Source organism: Entelurus aequoreus, linkage group LG22 (genome assembly GCF_033978785.1).
Source record: "Entelurus aequoreus isolate RoL-2023_Sb linkage group LG22, RoL_Eaeq_v1.1, whole genome shotgun sequence".
NCBI classification, from domain to species: Eukaryota; Metazoa; Chordata; class Actinopteri; order Syngnathiformes; family Syngnathidae; genus Entelurus; species Entelurus aequoreus.
Window position 1 is genome coordinate 44,003,525 of NC_084752.1, and position 22,894 is coordinate 44,026,418.

General features: G+C 41.6%; 1 protein-coding gene across 2 annotated transcripts in view; it reads right to left on the reverse strand.

Moving 5' to 3' along the window:
- Positions 1-22,894, reverse strand: part of LOC133639798 (glutamyl-tRNA(Gln) amidotransferase subunit B, mitochondrial-like) — a 71,282-nt gene that overhangs the window by 22,004 nt on the left and 26,384 nt on the right. For both annotated transcript variants that reach the window (XR_009823859.1, XM_062033410.1), the window contains exons 8-12: positions 22,544-22,588; positions 13,055-13,241; positions 12,852-12,985; positions 8,708-8,786; positions 8,506-8,643 (exon numbers count right to left, since the gene is read on the reverse strand). Coding sequence is in view for 1 of the 2 variants with exons in the window: in XM_062033410.1 (XP_061889394.1) it covers positions 8,506-8,643; positions 8,708-8,786; positions 12,852-12,985; positions 13,055-13,241; positions 22,544-22,588 (583 nt within the window). In the remaining variant the exon portion in view is untranslated. The remainder of the gene's footprint in view (positions 1-8,505; positions 8,644-8,707; positions 8,787-12,851; positions 12,986-13,054; positions 13,242-22,543; positions 22,589-22,894) is intronic.

The window sequence follows — 22,894 nt, forward strand, 5'->3', positions numbered from 1 at the left end:
GTGAGAGTACAGTCCATAGTGGATCTAACATAATAGTGTGAGTCCAGTCCATAGTGGATCTAACATAATAGTGAGAGTCCAGTCCATAGTGGATCTAGCATAATAGTGTGAGAGTCCAGTCCATAGTGGATCTAACATAATAGTGTGAGTCCAGTCCATAGTGGATCTAACATAATAGTGAGAGTCCAGTCCATAGTGGATCTAGCATAATAGTGTGAGAGTCCAGTCCATAGTGGATCTAACATAATAGTGTGAGTCCAGTCCATAGTGGATCTAACATAATAGTGAGAGTCCAGTCCATAGTGGATCTAACATAATAGTGTGAGAGTCCAGTCCATAGTGGATCTAACTTAATAGTGTGAGAGTCCAGTCCATAGTGGATCTAACATAATAGTGTGAGAGTCCAGTCCATAGTGGATCTAACATAATAGTGAGAGTCCAGTCCATAGTGGATCTAACATAATAGTGTGAGAGTCCAGTCCATAGTGGATCTAACATAATAGTGTGAGTCCAGTCCATAGTGGATCTAACATAATAGTGAGAGTCCAGTCCATAGTGGATCTAGCATAATAGTGTGAGAGTCCAGTCCATAGTGGATCTAACATAATAGTGTGAGTCCAGTCCATAGTGGATCTAACATAATAGTGAGAGTCCAGTCCATAGTGGATCTAGCATAATAGTGTGAGAGTCCAGTCCATAGTGGATCTAACATAATAGTGTGAGTCCAGTCCATAGTGGATCTAACATAATAGTGAGAGTCCAGTCCATAGTGGATCTAACATAATAGTGTGAGAGTCCAGTCCATAGTGGATCTAACTTAATAGTGTGAGAGTCCAGTCCATAGTGGATCTAACATAATAGTGTGAGAGTCCAGTCCATAGTGGATCTAACATAATAGTGAGAGTCCAGTCCATAGTGGATCTAACATAATAGTGTGAGAGTCCAGTCCATAGTGGATCTAACATAATAGTGAGAGTCCAGTCCATAGTGGATCTAACATAATAGTGAGAGTCCAGTCCATAGTGGATCTAACATAATAGTGAGAGAGTCCAGTCCATAGTGGATCTAACATAATAGTGTGAGAGTCCAGTCCATAGTGGATCTAACATAATAGTGAGAGTCCAGTCCATAGTGGATCTAACATAATAGTGTGAGAGTCCAGTCCATAGTGGATCTAACATAATAGTGTGGGAGTCCAGTCCATAGTGGATCTAACATAATAGTGAGAGTCCAGTCCATAGTGGATCTAATATAATAGTGAGAGTCCAGTCCATAGTGGATCTAACATAATAGTGAGAGTCCAGTCCATAGTGGATCTAACATAATAGTGAGAGTCCAGTCCATAGTGGATCTAACTTAATAGTGTGAGAGTCCAGTCCATAGTGGATCTAACTTAATAGTGTGAGAGTCCAGTCCATAGTGGATCTAACATAATAGTGTGAGAGTCCAGTCCATAGTGGATCTAACATAATAGTGAGAGTCCAGTCCATAGTGGATCTAACATAATAGTGTGAGAGTCCAGTCCATAGTGGATCTAACATAATAGTGTGAGTCCAGTCCATAGTGGATCTAACATAATAGTGAGAGTCCAGTCCATAGTGGATCTAGCATAATAGTGTGAGAGTCCAGTCCATAGTGGATCTAACATAATAGTGTGAGTCCAGTCCATAGTGGATCTAACATAATAGTGAGAGTCCAGTCCATAGTGGATCTAGCATAATAGTGTGAGAGTCCAGTCCATAGTGGATCTAACATAATAGTGTGAGTCCAGTCCATAGTGGATCTAACATAATAGTGAGAGTCCAGTCCATAGTGGATCTAACATAATAGTGTGAGAGTCCAGTCCATAGTGGATCTAACTTAATAGTGTGAGAGTCCAGTCCATAGTGGATCTAACATAATAGTGTGAGAGTCCAGTCCATAGTGGATCTAACATAATAGTGAGAGTCCAGTCCATAGTGGATCTAACATAATAGTGTGAGAGTCCAGTCCATAGTGGATCTAACATAATAGTGAGAGTCCAGTCCATAGTGGATCTAACATAATAGTGAGAGTCCAGTCCATAGTGGATCTAACATAATAGTGAGAGAGTCCAGTCCATAGTGGATCTAACATAATAGTGTGAGAGTCCAGTCCATAGTGGATCTAACATAATAGTGAGAGTCCAGTCCATAGTGGATCTAACATAATAGTGTGAGAGTCCAGTCCATAGTGGATCTAACATAATAGTGTGGGAGTCCAGTCCATAGTGGATCTAACATAATAGTGAGAGTCCAGTCCATAGTGGATCTAATATAATAGTGAGAGTCCAGTCCATAGTGGATCTAACATAATAGTGAGAGTCCAGTCCATAGTGGATCTAACATAATAGTGAGAGTCCAGTCCATAGTGGGGCCAGCAGGAAACCATCCCGAGCGGAGACGGGTCAGCAGCGCAGAGATGTCCCCAACCGATGCACAGGCGAGCGGTCCACCCCGGGTCCAGACTCTGGACAGCCAGCACTTCATCCATGACCACCGGACCTGTGTTCCCCCCCTCCACAAGTGAGAGGGGGGCAGAAGAAAAAAGAAAAGAGACGGCAGATCAACTGGTCTAAAAGGGGGGTCTATTTAAAGGCTAGAGTATACAAATGAGTTTTAAGATGGGACTTAAATGCTTCTACTGAGGTAGCATCTCTAACTGTTACCGGGAGGGCATTCCATAGTATTGGAGCCCGAATAGAAAACGCTCTATAGCCCGCAGACTTTTTCTGGGCTCTGGGAATCACTAATAAGCCGGAGTTCTTTGAACGCAGATTTCTTGCCGAGACATATGGTACAATACAATCAGCAAGATAGGCAGGAGCTTTTTTTGATTGATTTTGATTGAGACTTTTATTAGTAGGTTGCACAGTGAAGTACATATTCCGTACAATTGACCACTAAATGGTAACACCCGAATAAGTTTTTCAACTTGTTTAAGTCGGGGTCCACTTAAATTGATTCATGATACAGATATATACTATCATATATACTATCATCATAATACAGTCATCACACAAGATAATCACATTGAATTATTTACATTATTTACAATCAGGAGTGTGGAGGGGGGGGTGGGGTGGGGGGGTGGGGATATGGACATCAAGTAGTGGACATAGAGAGAGAGAGAGAGAGAGAGAGAGAGAGAGAGATCAGAAGGCATAAGAAAAAGAATCTGCATTTGATTGTTTACATTTGATTATTAGCAATCCGGGGAGGGTGTTAGTTTAGGGTTGTAGCTGCCTGGAGGTGAACTTTTATAGCGGTTTTGAAGGAGGATAGAGATGCCCTTTCTTTTATACCTGTTGGGAGCGCATTCCACATTGATGTGGCATAGAAAGAGAATGAGTTAAGACCTTTGTTAGTTCGGAATCTGGGTTTAACGTGGTTAGTGGAGCACCCCCTGGTGTTGTGGTTATGGCGGTCATTTACGTTAAGGAAGTAGTTTGACATGTACTTCGGTATCAGGGAGGTGTAGCGGATTTTATAGACTAGGCTCAGTGCAAGTTGTTTAACTCTGTCCTCCACCTTGAGCCAGCCCACTTTAGAGAAGTGGGTAGGAGTGAGGTGGGATCTGGGGTGGAGGTCTAGAAGTAACCTGACTAGCTTGTTCTGAGATGTTTGGAGTTTAGATTTGAGGGTTTTGGAGGTGCTAGGGTACCAAGAGGTGCATGCGTAATCGAAAAAGGGTTGAACGAGAGTTCCCGCCAGAATCCTCAAGGTGCTTTTGTTGACCAGAGAGGAAATTCTGTAGAGAAATCTCGTTCGTTGGTTAACCTTTTTGATTACCTTGGTTGCCATTTTATCACAGGAAAGGTTAGCCTCTAGAATGGAACCTAGGTAGGTGACCTCATCTTTCCTGGTGATGACACTGTCACCTACTTTTATGGTGAAGTGATTGACTCTCTTAAGTTTGATGTGGGACCCAAACAGGATGGATTCTGTTTTACCCAAGTGGATGGATAGCTTGTTGTCAGCGAGCCAGGTGCAGGTTCTACAGAGCTCAGCACTGAGGATTTTCTCCACCTGTGACTTGTCCTTGCCGGATACCAGCAGGGCAGAGTCATCCGCAAACAAAAACAATTCACAGTCACATGCCGATGACATGTCGTTTATGTATATTAGGAACAGTAAAGGTCCCAATATACTGCCTTGGGGGACTCCACAGCTCACCGAGAGGGGGGGGGACACGGTGCCGTTCACCTCTACCACCTGCTCCCTCCCCTCCAAGTAAGACTGCATCCAGCTCCAAGAGGTTTTGTTAAATCCGATTGCTCTGAGCTTATCCAACAGTATAGCGTGGTTAACGGTGTCAAAGGCCTTCTGAAGGTCCAGCATGACCATGCCGCAGTATTTGCCCGCGTCCACCTCATGTTTGATGTGGTCGGTCAGATAGAGAAGGCATGTGTCAGTGGAGTGGTTAGTTCTGAAGCCGGATTGGAATTTGTACATGAGTTTATTAGTGGCAAGGTAACTATCGACCTGTTCATAAACTATTTTCTCCATTACTTTCGAAATGGAGCTGAGAATAGAAACAGGTCGGTAGTTGCCAGGTTCCAATTTGCTTCCTTTTTTAAAGAGGGGAGTTACTCTTGCTATCTTAAAATCTTTTGGTACTTGGCCTTGTGTAATTGATAGGTTTATTATGTGCGTGATGATCGGGGCAATGATGGAGGCAGAGTCCCTGAGGAATCTGGAGGGAATATTATCAAGGCCGGTGGCCTTGTTAGGGTGGAGCGCGCTCAATTTTTTAAACACCTCATCAGCTGTGACCATTTCTAATTTGAAATCATTGTTGGATACTCCTAGCTTTCTGTAGAAGGCTTTAATGTGTTCTACACCAAAGCGACCAGAGTGGTGGGACAGCTTGTTGACAAGAGTTGCAGCTATGCTGGTGAAAAAGGCGTTAAGTCTGCTAGCTACCTCCATTTTGTCTGTAATGAGGGAGTCACCCTCCTTGATGCTGATGTTGGTGAGTCTTGTTTTAAGTTTCTGGCTGCAACCAGGAAGCTGGTTGTTGAGAATTTTCCAGAGCTCACGTGGCTTATTCGTGTTTTCCTCTATTTTGTCGTTAATGTAATTTTTTTTTAAGGATTTAGTCAGGTTGGTTGACTTATTTCTTAATTTATTGCATTGCTTTTTGAGAGTTGAAAGGAGTAATTTGAGGTTGATATTATTGGGTTGTTTATCTACTTCTGTTTTACATTTTTGGTATTCAGAGTATTTCCTGTCTCTGTCTTTTATGGCAGCTAATAGGTCCGGATTCATCCATGGTTCCGAGCGGGCTTTGATCCTGACTGTTTTCACGGGAGCCATGTCATTTAGTATCTTTAGGAACGCCGTTTTGAAGCGATCCCAAGCGACATCGACCAGGTTGCTCGCGAGCACAGGGGACCAGTCCCACTCATCTAATTTTAAATTGAAATTGTCATTGGAGTATTTTTTGAGGGATCTGGATTGGGCTGTTATGTGGCCATTGGCTTTAGGTTTAGCTATTTTACGGGTGCAGAAGGTTAGATAGTGGTCGCTAAGACCACAGATCATGACCCCACTATTTTTTATTTTAGGCCGGTCTGAAGTGAGAATGAGATCTATGGTTGATTGGGTGGAATCACACACCCTTGTGGGTAGCGCTATTAGCTGGGAAAGACCGTGCAGATTACAAAACTTGCTGAAGGATCTGAAGACAGGCGCATCTTTGCATTGAATATCTGTGTTCAGATCCCCAGTTATAATTTTCTCCATGTTGTCTGTCCCCGCCAAGCATTCTTCCAAAGCCCCATAGAAATCACTCTGATTAGGGGGTCTATAAACAGTCCCTATTAGTACCGGCTTAGCATTTTTAAATTTGATTTCCGCCCACACAGATTCCAGGTTATTGTGGTTAAGATCAGTGCGAGTTATGTATTTAATATCCTGGTGAATATACATACAAACGCCCCCACCGTGTTTATTCCTATCCTTTCTGATAACCGAAAAGTTTTGTATTTCTATCTCTGAGTCAGAAATACTTTGATCAAATTTGGTTTCAGAGAAACACAAGATTTTTACCTTCGTGTTGAGGAACATTTCTCTGATTTGGTCGAGTTTGGCTCCAGAGAGGCTGTTCACATTAAGGTGGATGATGTGTAGTCCACTGGAACCAAAAAGAGCATCAGAGTCCGCTGTGTTGTGGTACTGACCAGAAAAATTGTTGGTTATTATTGCTGTTGCAGTTGAAGAGCAAGGAGAGAGAGGAGAGAGAGGCATATTGATCGTCCTCCAGGTGAAGGGGGAGGGAGAGAAAGGGGGAGGGGAGGGAGAGGGAGGAGGAGGCCAGGTAGGGTTGCTGGGGGATGGGTTGGGTTTCCTTTTGGCGGGCTTTTTTGAAGACAAAGAGGAAGAGAATAACGAAAATGTTTGTGTAAAGGCGCCTCTAAATCCTGTGTATGGCGCGTCCTCGGCCGTCCGGGACCGGGGAGAGGTCGCGTGGACCCCCGCCATCTCGTGCAGTTCCCCGCAATCACCGATGTCTGGGTCGCCGTCCACCGCAGCCGCCGCGTCGTTCACCGCCGCTGAGTCGCTGCCTTCTCTGATGACCGGGTCGTCCTCCACCGCCGCCGCCGAGCCTCCGACCGTGTCGATGAACGGGGCGAAGTCCTCCGCCGAGCCGCCGACCGCAGGAGCACAGGTAAGCTTGAGCTGAGACGAGCCGGTAGCCGAGTTAGCTTCGATGGCGACGCTAGCAGTAGCATTGCTAGTCTTCGCCAGTCGGGACAACATTAACCGTGTTGTTGCAGGTCCAGGGTTGAGTTCAGTGTCTCCTGATAGTAGAAGTAATAGTAGTATTATTGACTTTCTGTCTATCCTTCCAGTCAGGGGCATGTTTCTTCTGCCTCGATGTGCAGACAAGCACGATGCTAACACGTTAGCTCCGAAGCCAAGGTGCTTCGCCGATATATTGTCGTGGAGATAAAAGTCACTGTGTATGTCCATTTCGCGTTCTCGACTCTCATTTTCAAGAGGGTAGAGTATCCGAGGAGGTTTAAAATATAAATCCGTAATCCACAGTAGAAAAAGGAGGAAGTGTGGGATAATCCGAGCAGTTGTTTGGATTCCCGATCGGGAGCGGAAGAGGGTGCGACCGCTCATCTCGGCGTCTCCTGAGCAAGTACTAGACCGTGTAGTATTTTATACGTAAGTAGACAACCGTAAAGTCACATCTTAAGTGCACAGGAAGCCAGTGCAGTTTAGCCAGTATATATATATATATATATATATATATATATATATATATATATATATATATATATATATATATATATATATATATATATATATATATATATATATTATATATATATATATGTATATACAGTATAGGCCAGGGGTCGGCAACCTAAAATGTTGAAAGAGCCATATTGGACCAAAAATACAAAAAAAAAAAAAATCTGTCTGGAGCCGCAAAAAATTAAAAGCCATATAACATACAGATAGTGTGTCATGAGATATAAATTAAATTAAAGGAAACTAAATGAGCTCAAATATAGCTACAAACGAGGCATAATGATGCAATATGTACATATAGCTAGCCTAAATAGCATGTTAGCATCGATTAGCTTGCAGTCATGCAGTGACCAAATAGGTCTGATTAGCACTCAACACAAGTCAATAACATCAACAAAACTCACCTTTGTGCACTCATGCACAACATTAAAAAGTTTGGTGGACAAAATGAGACAGAAAAAGAAGTGGCATAAAACACGTCCTAGAAAGTCGGAGAAAGTTATACATGTAAACAAACTAAGGTGAGTTCAAGGGCCGCCAAAATTAGTAGGACAAAACGGCGCTCGCCAAATACTGGAATCAGTGAAGCATGTTTAATAATAAACAGTGTGATTTATAACAATTAGGGAGGTTTGTGTCATGTTTGTCCTCCTACAGAAACCATATTAAAACAAAAAATATATTTTTTACCCCTCATCTTATTCCATTTTTCATACATTTTTGAAAAAGGTCCAGAGAGCCACTAGGGCGGCGCTAAAGAGCCGCATGCGGCTCTAGAGCCGCGGGTTGCCGACCCCTGGTATAGGCGTAATATGATCAAACTTTCTTGTTCTTGTCAAAAGTCTAGCAGCCGCATTTTGATTAAAGTAACAGTTCTGTAACTGTCGTGCAAGAGTAAGAACAAGTGAATATTTACATCATAAAACAACAAAACAATCGGGAAATAACAAAAGTTGTGTCCCGTTTCACTTTTTAACTTTAATTAGCTGTCGTACAAACAAGGTTTTAGCAAGAATCAATAAAAACACTCTTACCTTGGACAACAATTTACAATAGTCGCAAGCCAGTCGGAGGCTCACTGGCAAGTTAGCTAGCTTGCTAATCCTTTGATGCTCGCTGAACTGAAGTCCAGCTTGGTCGGCCCAGGTCACAAATGTTCTCGCTCAGATGACAGTTTGACGACACGAGGCACATTTTTTCCCGAAAGGTGTGTTCTTACCTTGTCGGGATGCGTGTCCAGAACCTTCTGGCAGATGTCGTGCAGCTGCGTGACGTCGCTAACGAGGCCCAGGTCCTGTTCCCGGATGATCCGTGCCGGCGTTTTTTCGCCCGACGACCTCCACATCTCCTGGAACACCTGAGGACGAGGATGGCGCAGGTGTGCGTGTGACTGTAATTGAACACACGTGCAGAGGACTGACCTGCTTGGCCACGGAGGACGAGATGCTTCCCCTTTCCTGGAGCTCCAGCAGCTCGGCCAAGGCGGACGGGGAAACGGGGCTGAAATGCAATCAAATAAGCTAATTGAACGAAAGAGCTTAATTCATTGATGAACATAAAGCTCATTCCCGATGTAAGAATGTGAAGAAATGCCCTGCTAAACATTAGCTGCTTAAATCAAATAGAGCAATAGAACGGAATCGACGTGTACCTTGGAGATATAATGTGTAAATGCACAATATTAGGACTTGAAATCTTTTGTTACAGACTAAAAACTACGTGAATAAAGTTATTTTTTGTTTTGACTTGATCTACAGTACAGGCCAAAAGTTTGGACACACCTTCTCATTCAATGTGTTTTCTTTATTTTCATGACTACTTACATTGTAGATTGTCACATCAAAACTATGAATGAACACATGTGGAGTTATGTACTTAACAAAAAAAGGTGAAATAACTGAAAACATGTTTTATATTCTAGTTTCTTCAAAATAGCCCCCCTTTGCTCTGATTACTGCTTTGCACACTCTTGGCATTCTCTCCATGAGCTTCAAGCACACCTGTGAAGTGAAAACCATTTCAGGTGACTACCTCTTGAAGCTCATCGAGAGAATGCCAAGAGTGTGCAAAGCAGTAATCAGAGCAAAGTGTGGCTATTTTGAAGGAACTAGGAAAAAAAAAATATATATATATATATATATATACATAAATATATATATATACTACCGTTCAAAAGTTTGGGGTCACCCAAACAATTTTGTGGAATAGCCTTCATTTCTAAGAACAAGAATAGACTGTCGAGTTTCAGATGAAAGTTCTCTTTTTCTGGCCATTGTGAGCGTTTAATTGACCCCACAAATGTGATGCTCCAGAAACTCAATCTGCTCAAAGGAAGGTCAGTTTTGTAGCTTCTGTAACGAGCTAAACTGTTTTCAGATGTGTGAACATGATTGCACAAGGGTTTTCTAATCATCAATTAGCCTTGTGAGCCAATGAGCAAACACATTGTACCATTAGAACACTGGAGTGATAGTTGCTGGAAATGGGCCTCTATACACCTATGTAGATATTGCACCAAAAAGCAGACATTTGCAGCTAGAATAGTCATTTACCACATTAGCAATGTATAGAGCGTATTTCTTTAAAGTTAAGACTAGTTTAAAGTTATCTTCATTGAAAAGTACAGTGCTTTTCCTTCAAAAATAAGGACATTTCAATGTGACCCCAAACTTTTGAACGGTAGTGTATATATATATATCATATATATATATATATTTATTTATTTTTACTGCAAAGCAGTAATCAGAACAAAGTGTGGCTATTTTGAAGGAACTACAAAAAATAAATATATATATATATATATATATATATATATATATATATATATATATATATATATATATATTTTATGCACTACGAAAAAAAAATGTTTTTAAATAAATATATATATATATATATTTTTTTTCTAGTACATAAAAAAAAAAAAAAAAAATATATATATATATATTTTTTTTCCCTCTAGTTTCTTCAAAATAGCCACACTTTGCTCTAATTACTGCTTTGCACACTCTTGGCATTCCCTCGATGAGCTTCAAGAGGTAGTCACCTGAAATGGTTTTCACTTCACAGGTGTGCTTGAAACTCATGGAGAGAACGCCAAGAGTGTGCAAAGCAGTAATCAGAGCAAAGGGGGGCTATTTTGAAGAAACTAGAAAACATTTAATAATTAAAAAAAAAAATTATATATATATAATAATATTTGTAAAAAATGGTTCTTTTGTTGATTGGCAACACTAAAATTGGCCCTAGTGTGTGAATGGGAGTGTGAATGTTGCCTGTCTATCTGTGTTGGCCCTGTGATGAGATGGCGACTTGTCCAGGGTGTACCCCGCCTTCCGCCCGATTATAGCTGAGATAGGCTCCAGCACCCCCACAACCCCGAACGGGACAAGCGGTAGAAAATGGATGGATGGATGGGCTTCTTTTGTAGTATGTAATGCTGCTATTAACCAAAAACAAGCTCTGAACAGAGGAAACTAAAACTGTATATGTATTTATATTGCGCTTTTGTTTTCTTTAATGTTAATAAGGATACAATCTTATGCAGGTGTACTTACTGTATAAACATTTAATATTAATTCGTGGCACAAAATAGTTTATTATTGCTGGGGGGGTGGCAAAAAACAATTGAGAAGCACAGTGTTAGTCAAATGAGGCCACTTCAGCAGAGGAACCTTGTACAAAAATTAAATTAAGTTGCCCGAGATGGGTCAATACACATTTGAAGTAGTTCAACAAGTGTACTATCACATTAAGAGTTGGAAAAAAACCCTGAAATTTAAGTTTATTTTGAAAGCGTGAAAAGCAGAAAATGGCAGGATTCAGTGGAATAACTTAATAAAAATAAAGAGGTCAAACAGTATCTTTTTTAAACTATCTACAGGAAACAGGTAATTAAGGGTTAGAATTAGAGATGTCTGATAATATCGACCTGCCGATAAATGCTTTAAAATGTGATATCGGAAATTATCGGTATTGTTTTTTTATTATCGGTATCTTTGTTTTTTTTTTTAATTATTAAATCAACATAAAAAACACAACATACACTTACAATTAGTGCACCAACCCAAAAAACCTCCCTCCCTCATTCACACTCATTCACACAAAAGGGTTGTTTCTTTCTGTTATTAATATTCTGCTTCCTACATTATATATCAATACAGTCTGCAAGGGATACAGTCCGTAAGCACACATGATTGTGCGTGCTGCTGCTGCACTAATAGTACTAACCTTTAACACTTCATTTTACTCATTTTCATTCATTACTAGTTTCTATGTAACTGTTTTTATATTGTTTTACTTCCTTTTTTATTCAAGAAAATGTTTTCAATTTATTCATCTTATTTTATTTTTTAAAAAGGACCTTATCTTCACCATACCTGGTTGTCCAAATTAGGCATAATAATGTGTTAATTCCACCACTGTATATATCGGTATCGGTTGATTATCGGTATCTGTAATTAAAGAGTTGGACAATATCGGAATATCGGATATCGGCAAAAAGCCATTATCGGACATCCCTATTTAGAATTCGATTCACATCCGAATAGCGATTCTTATTTTACCCTGATTCTTAATCAATTCATAATTTAAAAAAATTTATTAAAATAATACAATTTTTAATAATACATTTTTTAAATGAGTGTTTAGAGCAGGATTGCCCACACTTTTTCTGCAGGCGAGCTACTTTTCAATTGACCAAGTCGAGGTGATCCACCTCATTCATATATATAATTCAGATGAATTTATTTATGAAAGAGAGGTTTTTGTTGACAAGTTAAAGGTGTTTATTGATAATACAAGCATGTTTAACACTTTCATTTATGTCATGAAGACAAGAATGTAAGTTACACAAGTTAGTTTTGACGGCAGGTACGGCGCGAGATTCTGTTGAAGTAAAAAGTGTTTCTCGCCTTCCTGTCGGTCATTTTTTCTAAACAATGATCTGGCAGCAGCCAGCGTCATCCCACAAGACCCTCGGGTGCCGTGAATGTCAATCAAGTGACGTCTTGGTGAAGATCGATGATTGCTCATTTTTAGGTTTATTTTTCAATGCCTGGCTGGGGATGGACTGACACACCCTCCACCATCCACCGCTAGCTGGCCATCCACGTAATGGCCACCCCTGGTTTAGGCCATCTCCATGCGATAAAAAGGAACTTTTCCAAACTGTAAACTTTTATTATACCAAATAATACTTTGAGCATCTATTTGAATTGTGACCCCAGGAATCGGATTAAACCGTTAAGTGTCCAAAGAGTCACACTACCAAAGGTAATCAGCTGAGATCAAAGGTCAAATTGTGACATTTCATACCATCTTTCCACTTGCCACCATCTTAAAAATCACCTCTATTTCAAATGTTAGGTCGATTAATCATGGTTGTGTGAATAGAATCCAAATCAGACCTAGCATTCCTGCATAGCACCTCCTTGGCTGATGATTTTTAACAATGAATAGTGGATAACTTCTTAATAGCTTTTAAAGCCAAACAAATGAGGTCATCCTGGAATGTAGATCTTAATGCAGAATATTACACACTATGTAGTACTTTGTCATGCTCACCTTTGGCTCACATTCAGTTCTCCTTGTTTAAGGAGGGCCAGCAGCTCGTTGGTCACCCAGCCAATCACCTTCCTGGGCTCCCTCCTGGTGGCCTTCAGCACGGACTCAAAGTACTCCACCAGGCCTTCCTCGTTCTGTGACCACAGCACGCCATCAAACTAAACCGGGCCGCCGGCTCCGAGCCAAAGTGGCGCTGAACTGACCAGCAGGGTGAAGCTGTGCTCGGGCAGGATGCCGTGAGTTTGGACCAGCCTGTCTCGCTTCTTGCTGGGCAGCTCCGGAAGCCCCGCCCTTAAATTCTGTATGACCACCGCCTGGTCGGCGCCGGTGGGCACCGAGGCGTCATCCTCGTACACCATCAGAGGGGGCAGGTTGGGCTCTGGCATGAACCTGAAGAGGATGTGGGCGTGGAATCATTCAATGGTCACAATATTAGGTACACTTGCACTATGCACAAACACAGCTGGATCAAGACTAAATGGTCACAATATTAGGTACACAAACACAGCTGGAACGAGACTAAATGGTCACATTATTAGGTACACAAACACAGCTGGAACGTCCCGATCAAGACTAAATGGTCACAATATTAGGTACACTTGCACTATGCACAAACACAGCTGGATCAAGACTAAATGGTCACAATATTAGGTACACAAACAGTTGGAACGTCCAGATCAAGACTAAATGGTCACAATATTAGGTACACAAACAGTTGGAACGTCCAGATCGAGACTAAATGGTCACAATATTAGGTACACAAACACAGCTGGAATGTCCCGATCCAGACTAAATGGTCACAATATTAGGTACACAAACACAGCTGGAACGTCCCGATCAAGACTAAATGGTCACAATATTAGGTACACAAACACAGCTGGAAACGTCCTGATCGAGACTAAATGGTCACAATATTAGGTACACAAACACAGCTGGAAACGTCCTGATCGAGACTAAATGGTCACAATATTAGGTACACAAATACAGCTGGAATGTCCCGATCAAGACTAAATGGTCACAATATTAGGTACACAAATACAGCTGGAATGTCCCGATCCAGACTAAATGGTCACAATATTAGGTACACAAACACAGCTGGAACGAGACTAAATGGTCACAATATTAGGTACACAAATACAGCTGGAATGTCCCGATCCAGACTAAATGGTCACAATATTAGGTACACAAACACAGCTGGAACGAGACTAAATGGTCACATTATTAGGTACACAAACACAGCTGGAACGTACCGATCGAGACTAAATGGTCACAATATTAGGTACACAAACACAGCTGGAACGTCCCGATCAAGACTAAATGGTCACAATATTAGGTACACTTGCACTATGCACAAACAGCTGGATCAAGACTAAATGGTCACAATATTAGGTACACAAACACAGTTGGAACGTCCCGATCGAGACTAAATGGTCACAATATTAGGTACACAAACACAGCTGGAATGTCCCGATCCAGACTAAATGGTCACAATATTAGGTACACAAACACAGCTGGAACGTCCCGATCAAGACTAAATGGTCACAATATTAGGTACACAAACACAGCTGGAAACGTCCTGATCGAGACTAAATGGTCACAATATTAGGTACACAAACACAGCTGGAAACGTCCCGATCAAGACTAAATGGTCACAATATTAGGTACACAAACACAGCTGGAACGAGACTAAATGGTCACATTATTAGGTACACAAACACAGCTGGAACGTACCGATCGAGACTAAATGGTCACAATATTAGGTACACAAACACAGCTGGAACGTCCCGATCAAGACTAAATGGTCACAATATTAGGTACACTTGCACTATGCACAAACACAGCTGGATCAAGACTAAATGGTCACAATATTAGGTACACAAACACAGCTGGAATGTCCCGATCCAGACTAAATGGTCACAATATTAGGTACACAAACACAGCTGGAACGTCCCGATCAAGACTAAATGGTCACAATATTAGGTACACAAACACAGCTGGAAACGTCCTGATCGAGACTAAATGGTCACAATATTAGGTACACAAACACAGCTGGAAACGTCCTGATCGAGACTAAATGGTCACAATATTAGGTACACAAATACAGCTGGAATGTCCCGATCAAGACTAAATGGTCACAATATTAGGTACACAAATACAGCTGGAATGTCCCGATCCAGACTAAATGGTCACAATATTAGGTACACAAACACAGCTGGAACGAGACTAAATGGTCACATTATTAGGTACACAAACACAGCTGGAACGTACCGATCGAGACTAAATGGTCACAATATTAGGTACACAAACACAGCTGGAACGTCCCGATCAAGACTAAATGGTCACAATATTAGGTACACTTGCACTATGCACAAACACAGCTGGATCAAGACTAAATGGTCACAATATTAGGTACACAAACACAGCTGGAACGTCCCGATCGAGACTAAATGGTCACAATATTAGGTACACAAACACAGCTGGAATGTCCCGATCCAGACTAAATGGTCACAATATTAGGTACACAAACACAGCTGGAACGTCCCGATCAAGACTAAATGGTCACAATATTAGGTACACAAACAGTTGGAACGTCCCGATCGAGACTAAATGGTCACAATATTAGGTACACAAACACAGCTGGAACGTCCCGATCAAGACTAAATGGTCACAATATTAGGTACACAAACACAGCTGGAAACGTCCTGATCGAGACTAAATGGTCACAATATTAGGTACACAAACACAGCTGGAACGTCCCGATCGAGACTAAATGGTCACAATATTAGGTACACAAACACAGCTGGAATGTCCCGATCAAGACTAAATGGTCACAATATTAGGTACACAAACACAGCTGGAACGTCCCGATCGAGACTAAATGGTCACAATATTAGGTACACAAACACAGCTGGAATGTCCCGATCCAGACTAAATGGTCACAATATTAGGTACACAAACACAGCTGGAACGTCCCGATCAAGACTAAATGGTCACAATATTAGGTACACAAACAGTTGGAACGTCCCGATCGAGACTAAATGGTCACAATATTAGGTACACAAACACAGCTGGAACGTCCCGATCAAGACTAAATGGTCACAATATTAGGTACACAAACACAGCTGGAAACGTCCTGATCGAGACTAAATGGTCACAATATTAGGTACACAAACACAGCTGGAAACGTCCTGATCGAGACTAAATGGTCACAATATTAGGTACACAAATACAGCTGGAATGTCCCGATCAAGACTAAATGGTCACAATATTAGGTACACAAATACAGCTGGGATGTCCCGATCCAGACTAAATGGTCACAATATTAGGTACACAAACACAGCTGGAACGAGACTAAATGGTCACATTATTAGGTACACAAACACAGCTGGAACGTACCGATCGAGACTAAATGGTCACAATATTAGGTACACAAACACAGCTGGAACGTCCCGATCAAGACTAAATGGTCACAATATTAGGTACACTTGCACTATGCACAAACACAGCTGGATCAAGACTAAATGGTCACAATATTAGGTACACAAACACAGCTGGAACGTCCCGATCGAGACTAAATGGTCACAATATTAGGTACACAAACACAGCTGGAATGTCCCGATCCAGACTAAATGGTCACAATATTAGGTACACAAACACAGCTGGAACGTCCCGATCAAGACTAAATGGTCACAATATTAGGTACACAAACACAGCTGGAAACGTCCTGATCGAGACTAAATGGTCACAATATTAGGTACACAAACACAGCTGGAAACGTCCTGATCGAGACTAAATGGTCACAATATTAGGTACACAAATACAGCTGGAATGTCCCGATCAAGACTAAATGGTCACAATATTAGGTACACAAATACAGCTGGAATGTCCCGATCCAGACTAAATGGTCACAATATTAGGTACACAAACACAGCTGGAAACGTCCTGATCGAGACTAAATGGTCACAATATTAGGTACACAAACACAGCTGGAAACGTCCTGATCGAGACTAAATGGTCACAATATTAGGTACACAAACACAGCTGGAAACGTCCTGATCGAGACTAAATGGTCACAATATTAGGTACACAAACACAGCTGGAAACGTCCTGATCGAGACTAAATGGTCACAATATTAGGTACACAAACACAGCTGGAACGTCCCGATCAAGACTAAATGGTCACAATATTAGGTACACAAACACAGCTGGAATGTCCCGATCAAGACTAAATGGTCACAATATTAGGTACACAAACACAGCTGGAAACGTCCCGATCAAGACTAAATGGTCACAATATTAGGTACACAAACACAGCTGGAAACGTCCCGATGAAGACTAAATGGTCACAATATTAGGTACACAAACAGCTGGAATGTCCCGATCCAGACTAAATGGTCACAATATTAGGTACACAAACACAGCTGGAAACGTCCTGATCGAGACTAAATGGTCACAATATTAGGTACACAAACACAGCTGGAACGTCCCGATCGAGACTAAATGGTCACAATATTAGGTACACAAACACAGCTGGAACGTCCCGATCCAGACTAAATGGTCACAATATTAGGTACACAAACACAGCTGGAACGAGACTAAATGGTCACATTATTAGGTACACAAACACAGCTGGAACGTACCGATCGAGACTAAATGGTCACAATATTAGGTACACAAACACAGCTGGAACGTCCCGATCAAGACTAAATGGTCACAATATTAGGTACACTTGCACTATGCACAAACACAGCTGGATCAAGACTAAATGGTCACAATATTAGGTACACAAACACAGCTGGAACGTCCCGATCGAGACTAAATGGTCACAATATTAGGTACACAAACACAGCTGGAATGTCCCGATCCAGACTAAATGGTCACAATATTAGGTACACAAACACAGCTGGAACGTCCCGATCAAGACTAAATGGTCACAATATTAGGTACACAAACACAGCTGGAAACGTCCTGATCGAGACTAAATGGTCACAATATTAGGTACACAAACACAGCTGGAAACGTCCTGATCGAGACTAAATGGTCACAATATTAGGTACACAAATACAGCTGGAATGTCCCGATCAAGACTAAATGGTCACAATATTAGGTACACAAATACAGCTGGAATGTCCCGATCCAGACTAAATGGTCACAATATTAGGTACACAAACACAGCTGGAAACGTCCTGATCGAGACTAAATGGTCACAATATTAGGTACACAAACACAGCTGGAAACGTCCTGATCGAGACTAAATGGTCACAATATTAGGTACACAAACACAGCTGGAAACGTCCTGATCGAGACTAAATGGTCACAATATTAGGTACACAAACACAGCTGGAAACGTCCTGATCGAGACTAAATGGTCACAATATTAGGTACACAAACACAGCTGGAACGTCCCGATCAAGACTAAATGGTCACAATATTAGGTACACAAACACAGCTGGAATGTCCCGATCAAGACTAAATGGTCACAATATTAGGTACACAAACACAGCTGGAAACGTCCCGATCAAGACTAAATGGTCACAATATTAGGTACACAAACACAGCTGGAAACGTCCCGATGAAGACTAAATGGTCACAATATTAGGTACACAAACAGCTGGAATGTCCCGATCCAGACTAAATGGTCACAATATTAGGTACACAAACACAGCTGGAAACGTCCTGATCGAGACTAAATGGTCACAATATTAGGTACACAAACACAGCTGGAAACGTCCTGATCGAGACTAAATGGTCACAATATTAGGTACACAAACACAGCTGGAAACGTCCTGATCGAGACTAAATGGTCACAATATTAGGTACACAAACACAGCTGGAAACGTCCTGATCGAGACTAAATGGTCACAATATTAGGTACACAAACACAGCTGGAACGTCCCGATCAAGACTAAATGGTCACAATATTAGGTACACAAACACAGCTGGAATGTCCCGATCAAGACTAAATGGTCACAATATTAGGTACACAAACACAGCTGGAATGTCCCGATCAAGACTAAATGGTCACAATATTAGGTACACAAACACAGCTGGAAACGTCCCGATCAAGACTAAATGGTCACAATATTAGGTACACAAACACAGCTGGAATGTCCCGATCAAGACTAAATGGTCACAATATTAGGTACACAAACACAGCTGGAAACGTCCCGATCAAGACTAAATGGTCACAATATTAGGTACACAAACACAGCTGGAATGTCCCGATCAAGACTAAATGGTCACAATATTAGGTACACAAACACAGCTGGAACGTCCCGATCAAGACTAAATGGTCACAATATTAGGTACACAAACACAGCTGGAACGTCCCGATCAAGACTAAATGGTCACAATATTAGGTACACCAACACAGCTGGAATGTCCCGATCAAGACTAAATGGTCACAATATTAGGTACACTTGCACTATGCACAAACACAGCTGGAACGTCCCGATCCAGACTAAATGGTCACAATATTAGGTACACAAACACAGCTGGAACGTCCCGATCCAGACTAAATGGTCACAATATTAGGTACACAAACACAGCTGGAACGTCCCGATCAAGACTAAATGGTCACAATATTAGGTACACAAACAGCTGGAATGTCCCGATCCAGACTAAATGGTCACAATATTAGGTACACAAACACAGCTGGAAACGTCCTGATCGAGACTAAATGGTCACAATATTAGGTACACAAACACAGCTGGAACGTCCCGATCCAGACTAAATGGTCACAATATTAGGTACACAAACACAGCTGGAACGTCCCGATCCAGACTAAATGGTCACAATATTAGGTACACAAACACAGCTGGAAACGTCCTGATCGAGACTAAATGGTCACAATATTAGGTACACAAACACAGCTGGAATGTCCCGATCAAGACTAAATGGTCACAATATTAGGTACACAAACACAGCTGGAAACGTCCTGATCGAGACTAAATGGTCACAATATTAGGTACACAAACACAGCTGGAAACGTCCTGATCGAGACTAAATGGTCACAATATTAGGTACACAAACACAGCTGGAATGTCCCGATCAAGACTAAATGGTCACAATATTAGGTACACAAACACAGCTGGAAACGTCCTGATCGAGACTAAATGGTCACAATATTAGGTACACAAACACAGCTGGAATGTCCCGATCAAGACTAAATGGTCACAATATTAGGTACACAAACACAGCTGGAAACGTCCTGATCGAGACTAAATGGTCACAATATTAGGTACACAAACACAGCTGGAAACGTCCTGATCGAGACTAAATGGTCACAATATTAGGTACACAAACACAGCTGGAACGTCCCGATCAAGACTAAATGGTCACAATATTAGGTACACAAACACAGCTGGAATGTCCCGATCAAGACTAAATGGTCACAATATTAGGTACACAAACACAGCTGGAAACGTCCCGATCAAGACTAAATGGTCACAATATTAGGTACACAAACACAGCTGGAAACGTCCCGATGAAGACTAAATGGTCACAATATTAGGTACACAAACAGCTGGAATGTCCCGATCCAGACTAAATGGTCACAATATTAGGTACACAAGCACAGCTGGAAACGTCCTGATCGAGACTAAATGGTCACAATATTAGGTACACAAACACAGCTGGAAACGTCCTGATCGAGACTAAATGGTCACAATATTAGGTACACAAACACAGCTGGAAACGTCCTGATCGAGACTAAATGGTCACAATATTAGGTACACAAACACAGCTGGAAACGTCCTGATCGAGACTAAATGGTCACAATATTAGGTACACAAACACAGCTGGAAACGTCCCGATCGAGACTAAATGGTCACAATATTAGGTACACAAACACAGCTGGAAACGTCCTGATCGAGACTAAATGGTCACAATATTAGGTACACAAACACAGCTGTAACGTCCTGATCGAGACTAAATGGTCACAATATTAGGTAGACTTGCACTATGCACAAACACAGCTGGAACGTCCTGATCGAGACTAAACGGTCACAATATTAGGTACACAAACACAGCTGGAACGTCCCGATCGAAACTAAATGGTCACAATATTAGGTACACTTGCACTATGCACAAACACAGCTGGATGAAGACTAAATGGTCACAATATTAGGTACACAAACACAGCTGGAAACGTCCTGATCGAGACTAAATGGTCACAATATTAGGTACACAAACATAGCTGGAAACGTCCTGATCGAGACTAAATGGTCACAATATTAGGTACACAAACACAGCTGGAACGTCCCGATCAAGACTAAATGGTCACAATATTAGGTACACAAACAGCTGGAAACGTCCTGATCAAGACTAAATGGTCACAATATTAGGTACACAAACACAGCTGGAAACGTCCTGATCGAGACTAAATGGTCACAATATTAGGTACACTTGCACTATGCACAAACACAGCTGGATCAAGACTAAATGGTCACAATATTAGGTACACAAACACAACTGGAAATGTCCTGATCGAGACTAAATGGTCACAATATTAGGTACACTTGCACTATGCACAAACAGCTGGATCAAGACTAAATGGTCACAATATTAGGTACACAAACACAGCTGGAACGTCCCGATCGAGACTAAATGGTCACAATATTAGGTACACAAACACAGCTGGAACGTCCCGATCGAGACTAAATGGTCACAATATTAGGTACACAAACACAGCTGGAATGTCCCGATCAAGACTAAATGGTCACAATATTAGGTACACAAACACAGCTGGAATGTCCCGATCAAGACTAAATGGTCACAATATTAGGTACACAAACACAGCTGGAATGTCCCGATCAAGACTAAATGGTCACAATATTAGGTACACAAACACAGCTGGAATGTCCCGATCAAGACTAAATGGTCACAATATTAGGTACACTTGCACTATGCACAAACACAGCTCGAACGTCCCAATCCAGACTAAATAGTCACAATATTAGGCACACAAACACAGCTAGAACGTCCCGATCCAGACTAAATGGTCACAATATTAGGTCTTACTCGCTAGCATTAGCTTACAGCTAGAGATGGACATACGTTTGTTTTTTAACCACTGGAATGAAGAAAGTGCTTGTGAAGGACAGTGCGAAGAAGAAGAGGCGGACGACATTCATTAAATTAAAGAAAGAAATCATTAAAAACATGACATAGCGTGTAGCGGCGTATCACTACTAGTCTGCACCGTGCTGAAGCAGAAGGAGTTGACGCCAGCCAAGGACGGTGAGATAAGGATTAAATGGCGGACATTTAACTATAAAAATATGGAACAGCTGCTGATGGGGTGTTTGACAGCCAAGCAGCTGGAAGGAGATCCCGCTCTCCAAGCTAAATGCTGTATATTATTATTGGATTACTTCATAAAACTACAGTAGTTGCTAGTAGTACATTATATTGTTTATAGACAATACATTTTCTTGAAAAGTTTTCCTTTGTTAAAATTGTGCTGTTTTGGGGGGCCATGCACCAATAAAATTGATTTTACTTAATTTCAATGGGAAACGTTGATTTGAGATACAAGTGTTTTGAGCTAAGAGCTCCGTCACAGATTGTAATTTGAGGGGCTAGCGTATTAGAAACAGCTGTCGGTACGACAACAATGAAGACACCGCTAATTGGTTTGTCTCCAGTCTCACTTTGGTTGTGTAGCCGTCCTTAATGTTTTGACCACACACCTGTAGTCCTGAAGACCCTCCTTGTCCCTCATGGGCATGGTAGTCCTGCAACAGCAAGAAGAGGAAAGCCATTAAATAAACATTGATGGTGAGTGATGAGAAGCGGGCTAACTAGACTCGCTGGGCACTTCATCAGGTCCACCTGCACACCTCTAATGAGGATGCTATTGGCTCTCATCGCGTGTGCGCAGGTGGACCTAAGATAGAGTCCAGTCCGGAGAAGGAGCCAACCACAAGGGCTCAGGTGCACTATTCCACATGATGAAGATGCTGGCCTCAGCTGCGTGGGAGCAACACTGAGGTCAGGGATAGGACGGAACGATGGCGGCACCCAAATGACTTCATTCATCA